Source organism: Aulonocara sp. 'chitande type north' Nkhata Bay, linkage group LG9, assembly GCF_057382095.1.
Source record: "Aulonocara sp. 'chitande type north' Nkhata Bay isolate Kocher_YH1m ecotype deep benthic linkage group LG9, A_spYH_male_GT1.1, whole genome shotgun sequence".
In the NCBI taxonomy this organism is placed as follows: Eukaryota; Metazoa; Chordata; class Actinopteri; order Cichliformes; family Cichlidae; genus Aulonocara; species Aulonocara sp. 'chitande type north' Nkhata Bay.
Window position 1 is genome coordinate 29,091,565 of NC_141352.1, and position 26,320 is coordinate 29,117,884.

At 41.5% G+C, this 26,320-nt stretch overlaps 2 protein-coding genes across 3 annotated transcripts in view; one reads left to right on the forward strand and one right to left on the reverse strand.

The window, feature by feature from the left end:
- Nucleotides 1-26,320, reverse strand: part of LOC147322323 (uncharacterized) — a 333,216-nt gene that overhangs the window by 31,676 nt on the left and 275,220 nt on the right. The gene's annotated exons all lie outside the window — the stretch shown is intronic.
- Nucleotides 8,920-25,351, forward strand: LOC147322325 (uncharacterized). Of its 2 annotated transcripts, XM_086306862.1 has the most exons (5): nt 8,920-9,031; nt 10,958-11,133; nt 19,471-19,576; nt 21,429-22,193; nt 22,519-25,351. In XM_086306862.1, the coding sequence occupies exons 3-5, from the start codon at nt 19,559-19,561 to the stop codon at nt 23,209-23,211; spliced, it is 1,476 nt and encodes a 491-aa protein (XP_086162988.1). In that variant the 5' UTR covers nt 8,920-9,031; nt 10,958-11,133; nt 19,471-19,558; the 3' UTR covers nt 23,212-25,351. The 2 variants fall into 2 exon arrangements, 1 of the variants encoding a protein (XP_086162988.1); XR_015131082.1 differs by lacking the exons at nt 8,920-9,031; nt 19,471-19,576; nt 22,519-25,351 and having other exon boundaries at nt 10,582-11,133; nt 21,429-21,555.

A 26,320-nucleotide genomic window follows, 5' to 3' on the forward strand; every position in this document is an offset into this window, starting at 1 on the left:
TTTTTGCCTGTCCCATTTGGTTCTTTAGCCATCAGAATTGTTGTCTGAAGACCAACAAGGATACCCAATGGATTTACTTTGCCAAATGGATCATCGTGGCATTGCCGTATTGGTCCATTTGATCGACCTTTGTTTTTATTATTTATTATATTTTATTTTCAGATGTTACAGACGGGACAGACATGAGTGAGGGATAGGAAAGGGAGAAAGAAAGAGGAAGGAAAAGAAAAACAGAAGGGGAGAGGGACAGTGAGAAAGGGGGGGAGAAAAAAAATCTCCTGGATCACCTGTTGAGAAGAGAAGAATAGAAAACAAGAAAAAAAAAAAAAAAAAACCAAAGCAACATACTAAACACAACACCATCGCATTAATCTGTAAACAGCAGTAAATACTAAAAATTCAATGTTGTTGTGCAGCACGCAGGACAGACAGCGCATAATGTGCTTTGAAGTAGCAGCCAAGAAAGGTGTAATTTAAGTCTAAGAGCAGTGAACACCCGTGTGCATACCTGTGTGGATCAGCGCGCTTGTATTCAAATGGTTTCCACGTGTAATGGTCTGCAAGAGGATGTAGCGAGCCATAGCCCCGTACCCCAGGGCATGAAGCAGGCATGGAGGAGATCCAGGCCCCAGACATCCAGAGGCCCCAGAGTGCGAGAGCCCAAGGAGGACCACCGGAGGGGCATCCGTGCCACCCTCATGGGAAGGGCTGAGGATCCCCAGACGAGGCGTCACCCAGTAGCCACCGAGCAGAAGCTAGAGGGGGCTGCACCGGCATGCCCGCCGGCTCTGCCGGCAGCCAGCTGTGCCAGAGTGAACCGAGCCGCAGGCCCAGAGGCCGGAGGCCCGAGGGCCCCCCGCACCCCAGAGGAGGCCTGACCGAGAAACAGGCGCCAGGCCCCGCCAGGTAGCCACCGGGAGTGAGCCGGTACATACCTGAGTGCCCAGCCCCGGACACCAAGAACTACCAATGCACCGATCCCTGAGGGCATCAGTCACCGTCAGGGAGTGTGGTGAGGGGAGATAGGCCTTGGAGGGCCTGGGAGTTCCCAGAGAGGTGGATTCTAAGACCCGACCTGACATATAGACACAGACAAACAGGCACACACAGACACAAACATGCGTTCCCACCCTCCTGCACACATATACAAACACTCAGCACTCACCCAACGTAAGGACTGACATAAATGGACATGTACACACAATCACACTCCCCAAACATACTCTATACCCCGGGTCCAGGTACCCTCGCCCCCAGAGGGGGAAACAGAACCCAGACCCAAGAGATAATATTACTGTTAATATACTCGCCACCCCCTCACTGATCATAGAGCAATTTACATTAACATCCAAATGCTCACACTGGATAATATACCTTATAAATTCTCATTGGAAGTGAAATAACTCCTTACTAAAAGATAAAATGGTTAACATGCAGATTAATAAATTAATGGCTCATTATTGGAATAAAGCTAACACAGAGAAGTCTTTTTGTACCAATTGGGAACTTTTTAAATTTGAAGCATGCAAATTCAAAAGACTTGCATAAGATGTGGCCTACTTCATATAGTGAATCATATAAGGCTTATATGATTTACTCATGAAAGTGGCCACTTTCATATATTGTTTTTGTAAGTATCCAAAACATACAAGTTTCATTTATATAATTTTTCTATGGATCTTGTATCTGTTTTCACTATTGTATGCTTTTCATACAAGTTTCACACAAGACAGATACAAACTTTATAAGATTTATATATATCTTTTCCATGTGCGTTATTACCAGAAATCCCCAGAAGAAATCTCAGAGGAAGATAAATTAACTTTACTAGACCTTCAAAATAAATTGGTCAGTTTATATCGACACAAGGCTGGGGGTGCTTTTGTAAGATCCAGGAAGAGGTGGCTGGAGGAGGGCGAACAAAATTCTGCTTTTTCAGGCTTGAAAAATACAGATCCAAAACCAACTAAATATTAATGGCATTGTCTCTGACAATCCTAGAGAAATTTCAAAGTTTTGTTCCAAATTCTATACTAAACTGTACAACTCAAAATATAATGAGGATGTCTCAACACTGTTTCTCAATAATATTAAAAACCTAAAAACTATTGTTGTGGAAGATAGAAGTCTCTGTGACAGCCCTCTGACTGTGGAGGGAGTTTGTAATTCTATTTCTGCACTTCAGGCCAACAAATCTCCTGGCACAGATGGTTTAACTGCAGAGTTTTATAAATCATTTACTAATCTCCTGGCTGCGTTCTTACTGCAGGTTTTCATAGAAAGTATAGAGAATAACACCCTCCCTCCTACTCTTACTCAGGGTCTCATAACACTTATTCCAAAGCCAAACAAAGACTTACTTCTTATTGATAATTGGAGACCCGTCTGTCTGCTCAATAATGACTATGAGATTATGGTTTTAGTACTTGCTAACAGAATTAAAGAGTTTTTGGACACAATTATCGATGAGACACAATCAGGCTTTATGAGAAATAGACAAATTTCTAATAACATTAGACTGGTTTTAGATCTACTTGATTACTATGATTTGATATCTGACAATAGCTTCATTCTCTTCCTGGATTTTTAAAAGGCTTTTGATACAATTGAACATCCATTTATTTTCCACTCTTTGAAAAAATTTTGACATTTTTCTATAAAGCTATCAAAACCTGTTTTTGGCGACTGTCAAGCCTTTGAGTCGCCGAGCAGCTGAATAGGGGAATAATGTTGATGCGCCCACTGTTTAAAACGTAAGTCAAAGTTCCAGGTTAAAACTCCTTTATTTGTTATCAAATCCTTAAAATCCGTAGAAAAACAGTGATCAAAAACATTCTAAGCTTGAGCGGTCAGCAAAAGTTGACTTCCCCCATCATCCACTCATTCACAAAAATTCCCTCGGGCCGTGAACAGGTGATATAGCAATCACTATTACTATTACTGACACCGCGTGACCCAAAGCTACGCCTATCCACAACATTCCGGCCCCTAATTATTCATTTTTACAGTAATAATTACACATCCAACACCATAACTCACGACACACACTTCATCACATCACAGACACACTTCATCACATCACAGACACACTTCATCACATCACAGACACCCAGTGAGACAACATAACATACTCAAAAGTCCACCAAAGTTATTTTCTCATTTCTTCTCTTCTTTTCTTCTGTTTGCACATGAGTCAGTCATAGGCCAGAGGTTACCAGCACTTAGCCTAAATATAGTCAGTCTGTGATGTACATCTCATAACATTAAAGTCAATTCAAAGTTAGTTATGTCACACTGTGTCAAAAATGTCATCGTCATGGGTCAGAGGCCTCCTGAAGAAGGCATATCTTTGTGACAGGTCTGCACACATGGCTGGTTGGGGTCTTAATCCAGACCTGACGCACAAGCCCCTTTTCATCTGGTGCATCTCCGGTGACTCTCCCAATGATCCAGGAACCACGAGGTGCAGAATCATCCACTATAAGGACCACATCTCCAGGAACAAAGTTGCGTTTAATCCTTCCCCATTTCTGGTGTTGCTGAAGTTGTGGCAAGTACTCTTTAGTCCATCTTTTCCAAAACCGGTCAGATATATATTGAACTTGCCTCCATCGTTTACGTGCGTAGAGATCGTCCCTCCGGAACAGGCCAGGTGGTAAAGACGGGTTGGAGTTGAGAAGAAGGAGATGGTTTGGTGTTAAGGCTTCCAAATCATTTGGATTGGTGGATTCCAGCGTAATGGGTCTACTGTTGAGGATTGACTCCACTTCACAAAGAGCAGTTTGGAGCCCTTCCTCGTCCAAATGCTGTGTTTGGAGAGTGGAATTAAGGACCTTTCTGACAGAACGAATCAACCGCTCCCATGCTCCGCCATGATGCGATCCAGTTGGAGGATTAAAGATCCATTTCACTCCCTTCAAAGACACAGCATCAGAGATCTTTTCCTGATTCCACTGTTCCATAGCTCGTCTCAGCTCGCGCTCTGCGCCCACAAAGTTAGTCCCGTTGTCTGAGCGCAGTTCTTGTACCTGACCTCATCTAGTGATGAAACGTCGTAAGGCGTTAATGAAAGAGTCAGTGTCAAGAGATGAGGCAACCTCAATATGTACTGCTCTAAATACCAAACAAGTAAAAATAACACCATACCGCTTTACAAGACTTCTCCCACGCTTCACTTCAAATGGACCAAAATAGTCTACTCCAACAAAGCTAAATGGGGGTTTCTCAGGGGTCACTCTGCTTTCAGGCAATTCAGCCATCTGCTGCTGGCCTGCAGCTCCATGAAACCTTCTGCAGGTCACACACCTCGACATGATGCTTCGAATCAAAGCACACACACACACCAAATCCAACAGCAAACGTAGCGGTGGGCGTTTCACAAAAACATCTTCATATGGTCAGAATCCAAACTGCGTTTAAACAGACAACACGGAGCACAAAAACACCGTTTACATACCACCGTCGTCTTCTCCTTATCTGTCAGACTAGCCGATTTTATGGGTGTAGTGGCGGCGGTGTGTGAGCTCGCGTCGGCGTTTATTCAGTGCTGATTGCAGGAGGCTCCATTGCCGTCGCACATTTTGCTGACAAATATTGACGACTGATTGGCGACTGTCAAGCCTTTGAGTCGCCGAGCAGCTGAATAGGGGAATAATGTTGACGCGCCCGCTGTTTAAAACGTAAGTCAAAGTTCCAGGTTAAAACTCCTTTATTTGTTATCAAATCCTTAAAATCCGTAGAAAAACAGTGATCAAAAACATTCTGAGCTTGAGCGGTCAGCAAAAGTCGACTTCCCCCATCACCCACTCATTCACAAAATTTCCCTCGGGCCGTGAACAGGTGATATAGCAATCACTATTACTACCGACGCCACATGACCCAAAGCTACGCCTATCCACAACCCCTGTTATACAAGGAATCACCATAGCTGATAAGGAGCTTGCTGTCATCAGCCAGCTACCTGATGACACCACACTCTTCTTGAAGAATGCAAATCAAATCCGTCCAGCCCGTAGTGTTATTAGTGATTTCTCTGAGGATCTGGTTTATGTCTAAATCTAAAAAAATATGAATTACTAGCAATAAAAGACTGCACTGCAAATGCTATCTGTAACATTTCTGTTCAAATTCAAATAAAAATTTTATTTGTCACGTACACAGTCATACACAGTACGATATGCAGTGAAATGCTTAGACAACTGCTCGTGACCTAAAGAAAAAAAAGAAAAGGCCATGAATAAGATAGGAAATAAATATGAAAATTAAAAAGGGTAAATTTAACTAGGAAGGAATAAGATAAAATATATAAATTAAAGTTGAAAATAAAATAAGGCTACATTCACACTGCAGGTCTTAATGCTCAATTCCGATTTTTTGATCAAATCTGATTTTTCTGTCTGCTCGTTCACACTACAACTAAAATGCGACAGCAAACGCGCTCTAGTGTGAACCCTCAAAGCGGCCCGCATGCGCAAAAGAAGGCGTCACACACAACGCGCTCTGTTTAGACCCAGAGCAAACAGTATTGTTTGACTGATGGCCATTAATATAAAGACTTCAGACTTTACGTTTCCCAATTTTTGCTTTAAGTTATTTTGTTATTTACATATGGCCTAATAATGATCCTTATTGCTGTTTTAGAGAGGAGCGGTGCTTCAAAGGCTATGCAGATTTCTGTCAGAATCTGCAGATTATACAGTATAAATAAAATGTTCACGTCGTCTTCCCAATAGTTTCACTGACATCTACACTGGGTGGACAGGAAGCGTTCGCGATGTCTTCTCGGGCGCCTTTCTGGAGGTGATAATTGGCATCTGTCTCTTGTCGGTGACGTAAAAGACGGATTTAATGCGACTTGATCGTTCACACAGCAGTCGCTTTCTAAAACATCTGATATGTATCGGATTCAGTACCACATACGAAAGTGACCCAGATCGGATTTGAAAATATCGGATTTGTGGCGTTCACACTGTCATAGCATGATCGATATGGGTCGCATAGGGTCAAAAAAATCGGATTTGATGCGCTTTCGCCTGCAGTGTGAACGTAGCCTAACTGTACAACAAAATACACAATACACAGTATAGAAATATATAAGAATGTATGAAGAAATATAAATATCATATACACAATAACAGCAGCTGTACAAGTATTAACTGGAAATGAAGAATATAATGACCAGTGTTGTGCAAACCACATTATTTAGTGTCTTGTGCAGTGCAAATATGCTTAAAGTGATTTAAGTGATGAAGTGAAAACAATGTCCAGAATGTCCAGTGTGTGTAAGAACCATGTGTAGGTCAGTACTGTGTGGTGGTGTGATTGAGAGACCGTATCACCTGCGGGAAGAAGCTCCTCCTCAGTCTCTCTGTGTTGGTCTTCAGGGAGCGGAATCACTTTCCTGACCTCAGCAGAGAGAACAGTCTGTTGTTGGGTTGGCTGAGGTCCTTCACGATCTTCCTGGCCTTGGTCCAGCACCGCCTGCTGTAGATTGAGTGCAGGTCAGGGAGCTCGGAGCGGATGGTGCGCTCAGCTGACCGCACAACCCTCTGTAGAGCTCGTCTGTCCTGCATGGTGCTGTTCCCGAACCAGGTTAAGATGTTTCCCGCCAGGATGCTCTCTATGGTGCAGGAGTAAAAGTTCCCGAGCACCTTGGAGGGCAGTTGGAAGCCTCTCAAGCGTCTGAGGTGGTAGAGACGCTGTCGGGCCTTTTTCACCACGGTGTTGATGTGACAGGACCATGACAGGTCCTGTGTGATGTGAACTCCGAGGTATTTGAAGCTGTCCACTCTCTCCACTGGGCACTCGTTGATGACGGGGGTCTGGTAGTTCCTCTCCTGCTTAGTGCTGAAGTCCACTATCAGCTCCTTTGTCTTACTGACGTTTAGAAGGAGGTTGTTCCTCTGGCACCAGTTCTCCAGAGTCCTAATCTCCTTCAGGTAGGCCGTCTCGTTGTTATCAGAGATCAGGCCCACCACGACGGTGTCGTCAGCAAACTTGATGATGGCGGTGGAGCTGGTAGTGGCCACACAGTCATATGTGTACAAAGAGTACAGCAGGGGGCTCAGAACACACCCCTGGGGGGCTCCAGTGCTGAGAGTGGTGGAGGCTGAGACATGTCCGCCCATCCTTACTGCCTGTGGTCTGCCAGTTAGGAAGTTGGAGATCCACAGACACATAGATGAGCTGAGTCCCAGATGCTCCAGCTTGGTGGTGAGTGTGGAGGGAATTATGGTGTTAAATGCAGAGCTGTAGTCTATGAAGAGCATTTTAACATAATTCCCCCTTCTAGTGTCCAAGTGAGTGAGTGATGTGTGGAGGAGATGAGAGATGGCATCGTCTGTGGAACGATTTGGACGGTAAGCAAACTGTAGTGGGTCCAGTGTGTCTGGTAGTGAAGAAATGATGAAGTCTCTGACCAGGCGTTCAAAGCACTTCATCACTACTGAGGTGAGGGCTACAGGGCGATAGTCATTGAGAGAAGCAGGGTGGGGTTTCTTCGGGACAGGAACAACGATGGACTCTTTGAAGCATGTGGGGATCACCGACTGAGATAAAGAGATGTTGAATATCTCAGTGAACACAGGAGCTAGCTGGTATGCGCAGTCTCTTAGGATACGACCTGGGATGCCGTCTGGTCCTGCTGCTTTCCTGGTGTTCACTCTCTTGAAGGCTCTCCTTACTTCATGCTCGGAGATGACGAGCACGTTTCCGGTGCTGGCAGTATCTTCCTGTCTGCAGTTATTAGCGCCGCTAGCACTAGCATCGTTGGAGTCCTTAGCTGCAGTCACGGCCGCGTTCGTCATACCGGTTGTTGGTGCTTTATAATCCGTTATTGTCCTTAGTCCCTGCCACAGGCTCCTAGAGTCACTCTGTTGGAGTTGTGACTCTAGTTTCCTCCCGTAGCGCTGCTTCGCCTCTTTCACCGCCTTCCGCACGTTATATGACGCGGCTTTGTACGGGTCCATGTCCCCCGTCGTGAGTCCCGTGTTGTAGGCAGCGATGCGGGATCTCAGAGCGTCGCGGATGGTTTTATCCACCCACGGCTTCTGGTTGGGAAACGTTGTGATAGTCTTTGTCTCCACGGTATCATCCGCTAGTTTCCCGATGAATCCCACAACCGCTTCCGTAAACACGTTGACGTCATCGTCGGAGCTGTTTCTGAACATGCCCCAGTCTGCGTCATCGAGTGCGTCCTGTAACGCGGCCACCAATTGATCCGTCCAGCGCGCGACCTTCCTCTGAACCGGAACTTCCTGTTTCAGCCTTTGTTTGTATTTTGGCATGAGGAAGATGGCGGCGTGATCGGATTTGCCAAACGGAGGGCGGGATTGTGCCTTTTAGCCGTCCTTGACCGTAGTGTAGCAGTGGTCCAGTGTCATTTCACCTCTGGTGGGGCAGGTGATGTGTTGATAAAAGTTCGGCGCTGCGCGTTTGAGGTTGGCGCTATTAAAGTCCCCCATCACAATAAGCGCAGCATCCCAGTGTTGTGTCTGGTGCTGTGTGAATGCCTCATACAGCTCGCATAAGGCGGTGACCGTGTCCGCTTGTGGTGGAATATAAACGGGACTTATAATGACAGATGTAAATTCTCGAGGTAGATAAAAAGTACGACACATGATGGACAGTAGTTCCAGATTTGGTGTGCAGGAGCGTGTGAGAGGAACAGCGTTTGCACTGTTGCACCAATTGTTGTTCACCATTAAACACACGCCGCCTCCCCTTGACTTCCCCGAGTCCCGTGTCCTGTCCATGCGGTGAACCGAGAAGAACTTGGCCGGCTGGCTTCAGCCATGTCTCGATGAAGCAGAGGAGATTGCAGTCCCAAATGTCTCTCTATCCTGGCCCCGAGGTCATCAAGCTTGTTCTCCAGTGACTGGACGTTGGCGAGCAGGATGCTAGGCAGAGGTGTGCGGTGTGCACGAGCTCTCAGCCTGTTCCTGACGCCGGCTCGTTTCCCTCGAGGCCGTCCTTTGTTCTCCCTCAAGATCTCACTCGGCCAGCTCGGATCCGGAGTCAAAAACTTCGAATTGTGAGTACATTGTTATACCAATAGAAACAAGAGTGTCTCTATCATACCTAATGTATCCAATGGTGATGATTTTGCCGATTTAGAAACGCTGAAAACTAACTTAAAAAACAAAGACAAAGAAAAGGTGGTCGGAGCAGTCGTGACGGCAGCCGACCTCACCGGCGCCATCTTGTTAAACAAGAAGTCACATACCCAGGACTGTTAATATCCAAAGACCAAAAGTCAAGATGCTCGTCAAACTTCAATCCGATTATACAAAAAACATGAAAAAAGTTCAACCAGTGGCTGCAAAGGAATTTATCTCTGAAAGGTAGAGTGTTAATTATTAAAGCTGAAGGGATATTCCAACTGGCATATGCTGCTCTCTCCTTACATCTGGATAAGAAGATTAGTAAAGACATTGACCGCATGCTCTTTAATTTTATATGGAAAAACCATAACAACAGAGATATTTTATTTCTTTTATTATCACTTTTCCTGGAAACCTGGATCCAAAATGGGATCCTATTGGTGGCTCAGCTGGTTAATAAAGGGGGAGTACGACTTACTTACAATGAATCCCTTACACTATATAATTTTCCAAGCAGCATTTGGGAATTCTCCATGGTGCTTGGTGCCATACCCTCAGGTACTTTAATGTTATATAAAAACACTGACAGGTCAATATCTACCTCAGTCACTCTCTCTGATCCAGCTGAGTCAGCAGTGGGAAAAATCTGCTTTTCACAGGAACTTGGTAACAGCAATAAGAGAATACGTAGTTTATTCCAAGAAGATATCGTGTCTCTCCCATATATATAATATCTTACTGGAACCGACATGTTCCAGATATCACCTGGAAGACAGACTGGATGATCCCATAAATATCTAATTGTAAACAAGGTGAAGGAGATCTCATGTAAAATTCTTCATAAATGTTACCCAGCCAGTCACTATATGTAAAATTGAAAAGAGACATAAATACTAATTGCACTTTCTGTGGGGATCATCCAGAAACTGTGACACATCCTTTTTGGTACTGTTCCTCTACACAGAGATTCTGGAAGGAATTTAACAGTTTTGTTATTGTCCATATTTTAAGGGAGTTTTCTTAATGATGGGAAAATGTTCTATTCTTTTTCTTTAAGTTCTCCAGGAAGAATGATAAATGTTTTTTATAATAAATTTTTTCATACTTTTAGCTAAATTTTTTATCCATAAATGTAAGTTTATTAATAAAACACCATATTTCTGCCTTTTTATAAGGATATGGAATAGTACATACAATCAATATCAGACTCAACCAACAAAAAGGCTCACAGAACAATATTTATATATGCTGATTTTTTCGTGTACTCATATGATAATTTATTTACCCCTGATTTGTATGTTCATGTTCTGTTCTTTCGTAAACTTCATCTGTTTGTATGTTGTATACTTATTGTGTGTTCAATAAAGTTCAATTTAAAAAAAAAAGTACATTCTAAATGAAGCTTCAGACGTCACTAAACACGTGACTCTAGCCAAACGAATCAAGCCTGCACACGGTGCTTCTGAAGCAGCGTGTTGATTAGTGATGCTAAATTTGATTCTTTTTACTGAATCGAGTGTTAATGAGTCACTCATCAAAGTGAATCGGATGTGTTGAGTCATTTGATTCACTGAGTCAGTTGACCAGAGAGTGCAAAAATTTTACATTTTCACTCAAACTTAATTTGTTTCCCTTTTCATGTAAATCCCACTGCTAAGATGAATGATTAAAAAAACCAAAAAAACCCCAACTATTTTATAGAGAACAAAGAGCAAAAACATTTCTAAAATTAAGCAATTTCTTATCAAAATTGCTTAATAAACATTTATTTTGTTTATTTGTATTTTATTAGTATTTTCCTTAAGTGTGTCAAATATATATTTTCTCATCTAAATGTCCACTGCGCTGTGAGCCAGGGGGCGGTAATGCGCCTTAACATTGGTTGCCAACCAAGAAGAAGAAGAAGCTGTGAGCCACGAGGGAGGGGGTGAGCGAGTCCTGAGTGATTCGCACATCACTAGTGTTGATCTTTTTCACACACGCACCGGAGCGTCAGCTTCAAGCGGACCATCGCTACCTCTCACATCTAAAGGTAAGTGTCAAGGTAACTTTGAACTGAGTTCAGTCAATCTCGAGTTTTTCGAAGTTTTCTGAATGAAGTTTTCTGTTGCTCTCTGTGAGAGGAGACCGTTAAAGACGAGGCTCTCCAGAGTGTAGCAAAACAGGAAACCACAGCTGGGTGTGTGTAAGTGTGCAAACGAATATATTAGAAGTGCAAGTGAGCCACGAGTAAAGAAAGGTCAAGTTTCGTGAGTTGTTTTTCTCAACACTGATCACGCGCTCAACACTCTACACATACTTGCATCACACGCGCGCTCTCGAGCATCAGTATCCGGTTTTTCAGTCTGACGTCACTAGCCGTGTCTGGACCTAAACTCCGCTGCAGGTCCATATATCAAACGATCACTATGGCATTACTGAGAGTTGAAAAACTGTCTAAAGTCTTTCATCTTTAATAAAATGATCAGCGTTCTGCTCTACCAGGTGTAACAATTGAGTTTAACATCCAGGCATCCATAAAAACGGAATTTATGACATTTAATGGAGTTAGAAGTAGTGATGGGCAGATGAAGCCTCATGAAGCACTGAAGCTTTTCATCCAATTGGTTCACCCCAACGCGAAGTTTCTTGAAGCTTCATTTGCTCTAGCAGGACACCTACTGGATGTAAAAATATTAGTTGGCATGAATTTGAAGAGTGTGGCATTTTGCACACAGCCTGTAAATGTCAACAACAAAAGGAGTGTGTAAAACATCTATATTGTAGTGATGGCAGTATACTGTGTATATTTATGCTGGCAGTATGGAAAATGATTATTTGGAAATGCCTAAAATGGAAATGATCATATGCTGTGAGGTGAGGTGTGGACAGTGGTTGTGCTTTTGTAACATTGAGGCAAGGACAGTGATTAGTGTTTAGGGGACACATCATTGGTTTTTATTTAAAAACAACAGTTTCTCCACTGTGGCAGGTCATAGGCGATTTCTTTTTCTGGACAATATTTCCCCTGCCTTTGAAAACACTCGCTCACAGGGCACAGATGAGGCAGGGGTACACAGGTATGTCAGTGTTAACTTATATAAGTGAGGGTAGACATATTTCTGTCTCTCCCAGTATTTAAGGGGGTCCTCCAGCCTTCCAATATTTGGCTCCATCAGGTACCGTTGGACCTCAATATTTGCGTCTGCTGTCACATTTTGTGTCTGTGTCTGCCTGACACTCTCATCCAGGCGACGCCGCAGGTTGTTACCTAAACAAGAAGGAGAGTCTTATGAGATACTACCAATTCAATTTTCAATTCAATGTTATGTCTATAGTGCCAAATAACAACAGTCGCCTCAAGGCGCATTATATTGTACAGTAGATCATACAATAATAGATACAGTGGAAAACCCAACATTCAGTTTATATAAATGCAACTAAAATGCAATAACAATGGTACCGTGGGAAACAGCCTCAACAGATTGTGACGTTGATGGCTGTGGTGGTGGTGTGGAGGAAGAGGTGGTGGAGGCCCTCATTACAGAAGCACATTCTGCTTCGCTAGCTCTTGCAGGGCTGAGAAACCCGAGTTTTCTGAACCTTGGGTCCAGCAGTGTCGCAAGGAACATAATGCTCATGGTCTGTATTTTATCTAGCTTCTCTCTCAATAGCATCCTAAGCTTCTGAGCCAGGGAAGATCCAATGGATGGTGGTTTTTCCATTTGTTCATTGAGGCAATGATCCAGCATAGTGAGCAAAGGTATGACCTTTGACCCAGACACCCTTTTTTCCTGAGAGAGCTCAGTGGTTGCATCGTTAAATGGTGCTAGGACAACCAGACACGCTGAAATTATACCAAATTCCTCAGATGACATAGGCCACTTAAGAACTTACCTTTGCAGAGGTACTGCTCCTGAAATATCCCATGATCTTCCTGGACTTGGCTTGGATGTCAGAGAGCTCAGGGGTCTGGTCAAGGGCCTTCTTCACCACTAAGTTCAGGGTGTGAGCTATGCATATGGCATGTTTAAGTCTTAGCTCCCTTGCACAAGCCCCCATATTGGCAGCCCCATCTGTTACTAGGCATGTGACTTTGTCAGTAATTGCCCATTCTGCCATGAGTGAGCCTTTCACCTGTGCAATGTTTTCTGCAGTGTGTGCATTAGGAAAATATTGCACTCCTAAAACAACGGTGTTTAATGTGCTGGACTCATCAACAAAATGGCAGGTGACTGCAAGATAGGCCTCTGTGTTGATGGAGGTCCACATATCTGATGTCAGACTCACAGCTGCTGCCTTCTCAACGCTGGCCTTAGCTTTCTCCTTCATCTCCTGGTACCTGGCCTCCACCATGACTTTCAGGGCCTAAAGGAAAGTAAAAACATTTTGTTCTAAAGTACGACGTGGCTGTGAAGCAGTGTGTAGTGTAGCTACACACTGAGGCTTTGAGCCTCAGTCCTGCCTGTTCACATTTAACTCTGTAGAAACGAAATCTTCACTGCTTTTATGACCTTTTTAGTGGGGAGAACATAGCTAGGATTTAATGACTTAACAAATCTTTTGAATCCTTTGTCCTCCACAATGCTAAATGGCTGGGAGTCCTCAATCACCATGCTGACCAGGTCTTCATCTATTTGAGATTGTTCTCCTGAGGAAAGACAATAAAGATAAAGCACAAATATAAATATCACACACGTAACTTATAACAGTTGTATAATATTGTTATATCATTTAGTAACATTACTGCATGCTATATTATCATTGGATTTGATGGCTCACCTGGTCTTGCTCCACAATCGGTGTCCCCCTTATTGTCATGCAAAGCTCTGTAGTGCCTAAGCATGGATGAGGTGTTGTTGTTATATCCCAGCTCCCTGGCACATAGCAAACACTTCACCTTGTACAAAAGTACAGACAGCTTAACATATTTTTTATTGCACCATCAGTATTATGAAAATACATCTTCTGTGGAAATTTACATACCTTGTTGGGAGATATAAGCTCAAAATGTTCCCACACAGGGGAGGATATCCTTCTCTTTGTAGCTGGCTCCATTCTCTCCTGACTTTCTCTCCTCACTCTCCTAAACCTCTAAACTGTCTCTAACTCTCACTAACCGCAACTCTCCATCAAACGCCCACATTTTGAATGGGGTCTGAGGGGTTTATATCGCTGTCATAGCTCGCGGCAAAGTTCGAGCCGCTTCCTGAACCAGTCACGTGGTACAGCCGGGCAGCGAGGCTTCGGACGTCATCATTTTCAGCTCCTTCCATAAATGAAGCAAGCCTCGATACGCGTGTCACTACCCGATCCATACCGGAAACCCGATCGGTACCCCGCATGCGCAAATCTTACGTCACTTCCTCTCTTTGCCAACATTGCGACATTCAATATATTTGAATGATACGGTTAGCGCCCAGTTAGCTCATAGCATTTCTCAACAGCTCTGCCTCCTTTTCGACTGCCCGGGACATTTAAACAATGGATAATTCGTATACAAAGAAATTCATGCTTTTCTCCTCAACAGAGAGTGTCCCCCGATTGAGCAACAGCGCCGTAAAATAAGAAGAATGGCGCCTAATTACAGAGTTAATAATGCAGACTTTGTAATATCTCACGTGTAGATTCATCAGCCAGATTAAGTGTTTACTGACAATTGACAGTGATAGCGCACATCATCATCACTATTCCAACAATCCTCTCCTCACAGACAAGCATAAACACACTCGACTATCGCTAAATCAGATTTAACACACGTTTGTAATGACGATAATTCAGTTTATAATAGGGTTTATTCGCTCCGTCAGCAGGTGGCGGTATCCTCGTACACTGGGGAGTAAACTGCCATTAAACGAACAGAAGAAGAAGAAAACATCTGCACATGCGCGGTACGGATCGGGTTGACCCGATTTGTACGGTCAGACTTTACACACGCGCAGTAAGGATCGGAGAGTCCTGATCCGTAACTTTCTTTTTATTTTTCGTTTTTGTCTACATTGTACTGAAATGCTTCATTATTGCAAACATTTTAAGATATACTTGTTATTCTTAACATCTTAACAGATACTCTGACCCATAACTATCGTAAAACGCTACGACCGGAAGTAGAAACCTTACGCGCATGCGGGGTACCGATCGGGTTTCCGGTACGGATCGGGTAGTTTTTTTTTTTGTTGTTTTTTTCTCTTTTTTTATTTTATTTTTATTTTATTTTTATTTTATTTTTTGTTTTTTAATACTTTAATTAAATTTATGCACATATTACAATCTCTCGTTGGGAGACAACATTTGTGCAACAACATCTCGAAAAGGTTGAATAAGAAACCAAACGAAAAAAAAACAAAACAAAAACAAAAAAAACAAAACAAAAACAAAACACATATATACATATACATAAATATATGAAGGCCATTTTTATGACATATAACAGTTTCCTTTCTGCGAACACTTTAACATACATGTGGCTTACTTAGTACACCAAAAACACAATCATTAAAAGGATAGAGATTGAGTCCCATTGTCGCATATCAAAGCAGCCTCTTTACATGAATCCCTCAGTAATTCTAAAGATGACAAAAAAGATTTTAATTCAATTTTCAATACAGTTAGGGAAGGTCTTTTACTTTGCCATTTGCATTTGTGTATGTGGTATTTGCCCATAATTATCACCACCTTGTGTAGCATGGACAGTTCCTTAGATGGATCACCATTATTAAATAAAACTTGTGTTAGAGTCAGTGGGGTCATCCCATCTATTCTTATACTCAACCAGTCTACTAGATCTTGCCAGAAGTCAGTTGTTACTGAGCAGGAAAAAAACAAATGATCAATACTTTCCGCATTTTGTGAACAAAATCCACATGGCTCTACCTCAAACCCAAACCTTTTTTTAAGCATTTCAGCTGCTGGGTAATATCCATTAATTATTTTAAATTGCATTTCTTTGACTTTGGGGGGGATAGGCCATTTTAAAAAGTGCGTATATTTGTTCGTTATTTTAACATTACTCCCTTTTAGTTTTGTGTTACTGTTAAAGTCGTGAAATAATTTGTTTTTAAATATCTTGTTCATGGTTTTATTATTACAGTTTTTATCCGTCAAAGGAATCTGGTTTAGATGTAAAGAAGGTAGACTAATATGTGCCTTAGAGTAATACAAATAACCTTGAATCAAACTCAACAGAGGTAAGGGGATTGCCTTACAAACCTTGTCATATTCTCTAAGGGAACACTGAATGTTAAACTTAGCATTAAAAACACCCACTGAGAGAAACTGACCCCTTTCATCAAGTAAGTCTGTTATAAAGATTATGTTTTTTTCAAACCACTCTTTAATAAACAATGACTTCTTATTAATTGTAATTGTTCTGTTATTCCACAAGGTGGAGCAATGTGGTGAAAAGTTATGGGCAAACACCATCTTCCAATAAGACAAGACCTGCTTATGATATTCTGACAGTTTCACAGGCAACTTCAATATATCAAAATCACATTTCAGGAGAAAATCCAACCCTCCCATCTTTTTGAAAATATTTTTTGGGATATGGAACCATATGGAGTCAGGTTTCAAGAGGAAGGCTTTTATCCAGTTTATTTTAAATACTCCAACCATTGATTGAAAATCAATTGACTTTATACCACCTTTAGCGTAATCTTTGACAAGTTGTGATTTTTTAATGTAATGTGTTTTATTGCGCCAAATGAATTGATAGATTATAGAGTTAGGGTATAGGGTAATGTATAGTGAGTATGCTGGATAAACCATCTTTGAGACGCCCTCTGATTTGGATAATAGATTGTGTCCAAAAATTGTAATATCTCTCGTCAACCAATGATTTAGTGTTTTGGACATGCCATCAATTTTGTCTTTTAGGTTTTTTGATTCTCTAGTGTTTATTACGGATCGGGTAGTGACAACGCGCTTCGCGGAAACGCCTCCTCCATTACTCGACACACGCTTCAAAGCCTCGATACAGAACGTCACATCACTAGTTAGAAGTTAGCAGGGAGTTAGCTCGCTAGCTTCTATCTAAATCCAGTATGTCCTGACTGCGGGGTTTTGGAAACAAATTAAAACGTACAACTCTGTTATCACTTCCAGCATAAATGAAGACAGGAAAATTAACAGCAGTGACGTTTGTAGGGTTACTGAAGTTTGGCTAGCTGGTATATAATGATGTGCTACGTGACCGCTAGCAACACAGCCATGTTAGCATAATATAAACAAGCTAACTTTTTTTCCACTCGATAAAAGTTAATGTGAGTGTACTCGGTGGTCAGGAACAAATGTAATCGCATGGCAGGATGCTGTAAAACGACCAAACTTCAGCCAGGAGAACAACTGAGATAATCCATCCTAGGGCTGGGCGATATGACCCAAAATTCATATCTCGATATTTTTTAGCTGGATGGCGATATAAGATATATATCTTGATATTTTTTTTAAAGCCATAAGTTGAGAACAAAAAGAGAGTTCTTAGTCACACTGTGTCCCAGATGTCACACGGGCACTTTTATTTACATACAGCGTAGATGTACATGAAGAAATTACTTAAAAATAAATTATCAGCATTTATTAAATAATCATGGTCCATAAATAAAAGAAAACAATGTTGTTTTTGTGCATAACAAAAAACTCACAATTGTGCAGTCAAAATGTAAACTAATAGACGCTGAGCGTAATAACAAAGAGACAGATTTCACAGCTGCACCACGTCTCTGAACAGGTGCCATTTGTGGTCCTTATACACACACAGTACGTATCACTCCGCGAGGCTCCTCCCCGGTAGCCGTAATCCTCCGACAATCCATCAAGCGGTGCAGCTCCGTAGCTTAGCAAAGTCATATTAAAACATTTTTTGACAGATTGCTGAGCGCTGTGTACCACATAAAATCGGTTCGCGGTCAGTAAGCACAACCAGAATTCATACATAAGGCGCACTGACGATTTTTGAGAAAATGAAAGGATTTTAGGCCGTGCAGCCCCTCCGGGCTGCATGTCGTTAGCGCGGTTAGCTCGCTAGCGCGGTTAGCTCGCTAACACGTTGACGCCGTCCAGCCCCACGCACGGTAACTCGCTAACGGAGATTTTCCGCTTTCATCTTGTCATTGCCTGCAGGTGAAGCAATGAGGGAGGCGGAGTTGTGTTCAGTGAATGAGAGGCGAGGCAGAGTAACATTGCGTAGAGACAAAAGTGGACGAAAGAGAGGCAAACCTGCGGCTCCACAAGTATAATTATAACATAACATAGACTATATCGATATAAACAATATTGTCACATCTTATATCTCGTATGAAAATATATCGATATTTTTTAAAAACTCGATATATCGCCCAGCCCTAATCCATCCACAATACGAGGTTAGTCATTCATATACTGCTGTATGGGCTGGGCTGTAGTTACATCCTAAGGTTTTAAAAACTGAGCTTAAATAAATGATTAGCGGTAATAAAAGCCGAGGGAGGTCAACAGTGATCACTGAATGTTTTAGGAGCTTTTTGAGATCAAATAGAAGAAAATACATAACATTCGTATATTCGTATACCTTCGTATATTTTATTTATATTGTCTCTGTATTTATATATATATGTGTGTGTGTGTGTGTGTGTGTGTGTGTGTGTGTGTGTGTATATATATAATATTCTGTAACTCTGTAACTTCTGTCGGTGCTGTGCTTTTTTGGAAATCGAATGTCCCAGAGGAACCCACCCGAGGGATTAATAAAGTTCTATCTAATCTAATCTAATTAAACATGTTAACAACACAAAAGCCATATTAAACGCAGACTACTTTAGGCCCGGAAGTAGGATTCGTCCCGTCATCACTTAACAATCGGATTGTACAATTCTGGGCATCACGTGAGTTGCAGGCTTTACCATATAACGGAAATCTCCATTGTTCTGTAGCAGTGGTTCTCAAACGTTTCACCTTTACGAGCGACATCAAAGCACAGTAGTATAGGCAGTAGCGGTTTTTGATACGGGCGATTTTCAATTTCGCTTCACAACTAAAGTGTGCAATTTACTTTTTGTGCACTCAAATGGAGTCAAGTCAACCAGCGCAACCTCTGGCCAAGTACCATAGCCTACAGCCAGATTAACTTGTGACACACACAGTAGCGGTTTTTGATACGGGCGGTTGCCCGTATGAAAAAATAGTGGTGGAGGTTAGTTGTCTTTGCTTGAGCACTGATACCTGCCATTGCTGGCATTGAAAGATGCAATGCCAGCAATGCCAGGTATCGGTGCTCAAGCCTTTTGTGTTTGTTTCCAATAAGTTTCCCACCTCGGGAAACAAATGTGTTCTTTTACTTGTGAGATGAACATATGAGACACTTTGACTCTTCAGTGCAGTGTGGAGCCTAACAAAGATCTGTTTTGTGTCCCAGCTGATCAGCAGGAGGAGAAGAGTCTGACGGAGCAGCAGAGGAACATTTTCAGCTACTTGGACTCAGCTGAGTCACTACAGAGAAAACAATGAGCTCAACACAGAAGGTGACAGACAGAGCAGGGCGATATGACCAAAAATATTTATCACGATATACGTTTGAAAATTTGCGATAACGATGTAGCTGATGATATAATTGACGCGAGACAAAATACTTTACAACTCCACAAAAAACACGGTAATAACGACGGCCTGCTAGCATGTCCTACCACAAATAGAGTTTGTTGTGTATCTGACGTACGAAAGCTAAACCAGTTCCACACCACTGAAGTTGCAGCATTTTTACAAACCAATTCTGGTTCATCTGTTTCATTCAACGATCCGCTTTCACCCTTCTAATTCTCCGTCACCGCCATGTTTTTTCCTCCATGTGCGTATGAAAACAAAAGCACTGCGCATGCGCGTTTTACCCATATTCTATCGTGATATTTCATTTTCTTATCGTTGCCCAACATTATACTGGTATTACTGTGAACGGTATGATATAGCCCAGCCCTACATGAAAGGCACCCTGATTGTGCACTAATCACACATTAAAATGAGCAAAAGAGGCAAAACTGTGTGCCAGAGTCTCGGGTCAGCGTTTGTTTTTATGTCACAGCACCAGAACGATTGCAGGTGCTCATAAGAAGTTACCATAAATCACCACCTTTCATGGTCTCAGCACATCGACTCTGTTATTAAGAAAATGGGACAAGGCATAGCTATGACTATGAAATGCTCTTTGTGTATCACTTCTTCAGTTATGAAAGATGTCATTAATGCACTAGTAATGTCTCATCTGGAGTATTGTTCAATCATTTGGTCAGCAGCTAATAAGACAGATCTTAACAGACTTCAGTTAGTCCAGAATAAGGCGTCCAGATTAGTATTAAGATGTTCATGCTATAATAATATTGATAAAATGCATAATCAACTTTCTTGGCTTCCTGTACAGACTAAAATATTCTATGGCTTACTTGTATTTATAAAGAAAGCAATTCTCTTAAACACACCACATTTATTCCTGCTCAGCTGCAGTATCCAGATGAAATACATAATGATATTACACAGTTTTCAACAAACTGCAATTTAGTAAATGCTCGAGTTAAAAGTAACTTTTTGTAAAACTGTTACATTTAGAGCAACTTTTAAGTGGAATAAATTGCCTTATAAAATTAGAGAATTATTCAAACTATTCAAAACTTCAATGAACATTTAAAAGCCGATTTACAGAACTTTTAGTTGTTGTAAATATTGTAAGAGATGGTTTGTTTTTGAAATTTGTGTAATGTGCCTCAATGTTATTGATATTATTATTATTATTGATTGCTTATATTTTAACAATTGTGAAACTTCACTGTGGATGTAAGAGCCAAATCATGTTGATATTTTGAATCCACTTTATTGTATAATATTTTATGTGATTGTATTTGACGGAAGACGAGCAACATGGAAGCTAATGGGGTTCTTTTTGAATAAACAAACATAAGATTTATTATCGCTGAATAATTATGTATAAATCTATACAAATTATAGAAATATGTAATAGGAAACAACACTATAAAATAAATTATAAAATAATATAAAAGTTTGCGTCTGTTTATGTGATTGTGTGTGTGTGTGTGTGTGTGTGTGTGTGTGTGTGTGTGTGTGTGTGTGTGTGTGTGTGTGTGTGTGTACAATCACGAGGGATGGGCATGATTTTAGTGTTTGAACAGTCATGAATTATTTTTAACAGCAGGTTGGATGTAATGTGTTAGAACTACCAGCAGGTGGGGATAAGAGACCTTTAAGGTGTTTGGTGCCACACTCCACCTTCAGGTTTAAAACTAGTGTTAATGGAGGGAGTTTGAAGGTTGAGTTTGTTCCACGACTGCATTTCACTCACTGCCTCTGTTTGTATCTCTGTCACTGCAGGACCAACATGGAGCGAGAAGTCAGCGCTCTCAGGAGGCCGACAAACCTCACAGAAGAAAGGGAGAGAAAAAACACACCTGTGACGAGTGTGGGAAGGGTTTTACTTTGAAGGGTCATCTAAAACAGCATCAGGTCATCCACACTGGAGAGAGACCGTTCAGCTGTGATCAGTGTGGCAGAGCTTTTACTCACAGTTGGAACTTACAGAAGCATCTACTTACCCACTCTGGAATTAAGGCATACAGCTGTGACGAGTGTGGGAAGGAGTTTGCTAGGAAGGGTCATCTAAAACAGCATCAGGTCATCCACACTGGAGAGAGACCGTTCAGCTGTGACTTGTGTGGAAAGTCTTTTTCCTTGAAGCGTTACCTAAAAAGACACCAACTCATCCACAGTGGAGTTAAAGCGTACAGCTGTGATCAGTGTGGCAGAGCTTTTAATTGCAGTAGCAACTTACAGAGTCATCTAGTTACCCACTCTGGAATTAAGGCATACAGCTGTGACATCTGTGGAAAAACTTTCAGCCAGAGAGGGTTCCTAAATAGACACCTACGCATTCACACCAGACATGATGTGTACTGCTGTGAACAGTGTGGCAAATACTTTGCTACAGACACACAGTTAAAACGACACATGTTTATCCACACTGAGGGACGACCTTATAAATGTGACCTGTGTGAGAAGACTTTTAAAGCTCCACATTACCTGAGACTACACCAACAGATCCACAGCAGAAAGAGACTCAACAAGTGCAGTTGCTGTGAGGTATGTATTTATATTGTTATCTTGTCATTTTAGCCTGACTGTTTGGAACAACTCTGCTCATTAAACTGTGTTAGCATGTTAGCAATTCTACTGCATGGAAAAGCAGCTCTGAGTGATTATTCAGATTTTCATGTCAGTTATGATTTTAGTATTACTGTAGTATTATGGTGGTAGTATTGTAGTTATTGCAGCCCAGTAAACTGAGTGTGTTAACTGAAACAGTCAAATGTAATTGGACGTCTGCAGAGATGCTCTTTATTTCAGGCGACGTTCAGGATAAAAATGTTGAAGGACTGACTTACACTGTCTTTGTGTCTTTGTTTAGAAGCAGAGCCACACAGATGGATCCAGTTCTCAACCCTGTCATCACTGTGGTGGTGGGAAAGACTTTCGTTGTGACCTCTGTGGAAAAACTTTCAGTTGCCAAGCTGACCTAAAAACACATCAACGTAGACACACTGGAGACAAACTGAAATACTGCAAAGAATGTGGGAGAAGCTTCCCCACATCAGGTGGATTAAAAACACATGAACTGATTCACAGTGGGGTTAAAAAGCACCTCTGTGATCAGTGTGGGTCATCCTTCACCACTGCATGTAAGCTTAAAAGACACAAACGAGTCCACACAGGAGAGAAACCATACAAGTGCAGACACTGTGACAGAAGCTTCTCAGATTCAGGTAATCGTAACAATCATGAACGTACACACATGGAAGGAAACTACAGCTGTGACCAGTGTGACAAGAGCTTCAGGAATCTCAGTTCATACTCCACACACAAACGATCCCACGTTACTAATAAACTGTTTCACTGTTACCAATGTGCCAAAACATTCACTAAATTATCTGCTCTGTGCAAACATCAGCGTGATCACTCAGGGCTGAAATCACTCCCATCACTGGATCACAGTGAATCTGAAGAGACAGAAAGATCCTCTGGTTTCAGTGTCAGACTCAAAAAGCTTGAGATCAGGCTCCACAGAGTTCAGATAGAATCATTTAAACTTGTGTTGAACTGAACTGGTTGCTGGGCTGAACTTCTACATAATACAGATTTACATGGGATCTTATTTTCTGTCGTTTTACTGAGTCAGTTTTGTCCTTTTTTCTCTGTCCTGGTTTTGCTCGTCTGTAAATAATTGAAACTCAGTCAAATAGTTCATTGTTCTCCAGCAAAACGTTTTGGAAACTCATGTTTAACCTTTAAACTCTGACATGTTTTAGCACACAAGGCTTCATCGGGGAGTTCACTCATGATTGGACCATGAGAATAAAGGTTTTTAGTTCTTTCAAAGAGAGTCTTGGAGGTGTTTGATGTTTCTGTTTTTTCTACAGAAAGGAAGAAACTATTTTTCTTGCTTTGTGTAGTGTGGAAGTTTTTAATGTTTCTTTCATCTGTGATGTTCTTCAATGTGTTGACATGAAGATGGTACAAATAAACTGTCCTTTTAGCTTCAGCTCCTAATTTATTCATTATTTATGGATGTAGCACAGCAGCAGTTTCTTGATTAACACATGGAGGGCTTGGGATCTGATGGTAAATAATGTTTTGTGTCCTTGTACACATCATACAGCTCAGCTGTTCCACAGATGTCAGGTTTACACAGTGGGATGGTTTGTAAGAACGCAGCTCTCCTGTGGATAAATCCTTACTCTTAGCCTCAGGACCTCACACAGTCCCAGCAGGTTCGGTCAGAAGATTTATCCCTTATATCAAAACGTCACAGAGTCTCCTTTGCTGTGCTGTTTTCACAAAGAAACGTAAACTGAAGACCTGAACTTACAATGTTTTAATTAGTTTAGCAGATTCAGTGTCTCCATGTGCTGCTGTTGGTAGAAAGCCGGTTAATGCTGAAATGAACTGGCTGCATGCATCTCTGAATGTAAATTGGTGCACTATTAATAGATCACTCTGGAACGGTATCATCTCACTAATTTGCCCACTTAGTAAATCTCACTCATGGCCAAGAAATTGAAATAAATCTTGTTTCCCTGCTGGATAGTGATCCACTGTAACTCTGCTCCTCCTTCCTGTTTAGGATTTCTGTGACTGAAGTAAAATTCCCTCCATCCATCACTTATCCCAGCTAACCCAAAGTAAAAGAAAGTTTTGCTCATCGTAAAAAAGCATTACAATAATGGGCATTACCAATGCAAACTGAATAATACAGAAGATGAAAGAAGAGACTTTGATCAGTTAATAAAGCTCATGATCTTGATTCATTGTGGCTGCTACACAGATACTTCTGGGTCACTTCTCTCAGTTAGGAACCTTCCTCACCAAAACTGACTGTTGGACCACACCCCTGGTTTCATGAGAAGTTGTTTCAGCCATGATTTCTCTTCCTGTATTTCAGAGTAAAGACTGAAGTGACAAATGGAAACATGTTTAAAAAACGCAATGTGAGAGAGACGTTGAGGTCCTTGGAAGTTACCCTGGGTTTTTCTGTCACCCTGCTAGATGTTACACACCTTCTTATTGGACTGATTTCTACTGCTGGACTACTCCTGGGGAGAGTAACAATACTCTTACTAATTAGCTCCCTTTCACACCTTTGGGGATATTTATTTTTGTGCTTGCAGCGCTGTGAGCCAGAACAGCGAGAGAAAAATCTGCAACAGCAACGAGCCGAATGCTTAAGTGAATCCCAGCAGCTGCACATGTGCTCCACTGATTTAGAGGATATCTTTGCTCTGGATTTACAACACGCACAACAAACTTGTAAGCCCTAGTTCAGCTCCTGAAAAATATGCTTAAGTTGTTCTTGTGTCCAACAAAAATGAGTTCTAATATGTTTTATTTTTAATGGTACTGCATTGAAGTTAGCACAATTTAAATTCCAAAAATTAATAAACTCTTAAATGAATGGCATCTTGACGTGGACTCGGTGAACGGCTTAAAAAACTAATACATTGTTTTACATCTGTGTTGCTACCCTACAATCCATCCTGCTCTGTATTAAAATTTATAGCCTGTTTAAAATCTAAAACGTAACATTGTCCGTAGCCTGTTGCTGTACCACTGTCCTGTTTGAAATGTAATGAGAGAAACTGGTTATTTTGTCATATTGCATGTGCTGATATTTAACCCAAGGTACTAACTAGCTAACTGACTGGATTCCCATTAACCTTATAACTCCTGTTGTGTGCGTGCGTGCGTGCGTGCGTGCGTGCAGAGAGACAGCCTGGTTCATAATGGATATGAGGAAGTTTATTCAAAAAAAGAAGCTACATTTAGGTAAAGGTGTAAGGTCAAATTATCCTTTATTAAGGGATAATGTTGGATCAGTGTTTCAATATTTATATCCTTTATTAGATGTACGTACATGTGGTTTGGTTATTTGTCTTTTGGTTGAAAGTACATTGAGAGAGGACGTTTTTCTTAGTACTCTTAATAGTATTTTTTTTTTTTTTATCTGATTGAATACAATCTATTTGTGTATGACTGTCAGTCCAAAGAGGGAGAGAGGAAAGAGGGGAACCTGAGGAGAAAGTACAAGGTCAGGAAGAACCAGGTAAGAAAACAGATGGGGAATACTAACAGGCAAAACAGAAAAAGAAAAAAAAAAAACTAATTTTACAATCTGGAAGTTGTGTTCTCCCTATATTAAAGCTGTTATACAGAATCTGCAAAACAAACTGGGTTGTCAGCCCTGGCACTGCATTACTATATTGAAATTCAGTCAGAGGAAAAAACTTTGCCAAAAACTTTTTGAAGCTCAAGAGTGAGGCTGGTGTCATTCCAGATATGTTAACATTGTACAGTCTTCTGGATAATCCGATCTTCCCCACACTGAAAACTGTTATTCAGGTTGCCCTAACAAACCCAGTTAGCAGCTGTAGCTGTGAGAGGTCATTTAGTCTCTTGCGTCAGCTCCATACCTGGCTGAGAAGGACCATGGGTCAAAGCAGACTCCAGCACCTGGCTGTGATGTCATCTGAGAAAGAGATGCTTGAGAGACTTGACCACCAAAATGTGATAGACAGGTTTACCAACCTCAAGGTGAGGCGACATAGGTTAAAAGAAAAGAAAAAATCTGCAGGGCCATAGTAGTATCTGCAGTAAAGATCTTTTAATACATTGTATACATTGTACCATAGGCCAAGGTGTCTCAATTTTTCAAATTT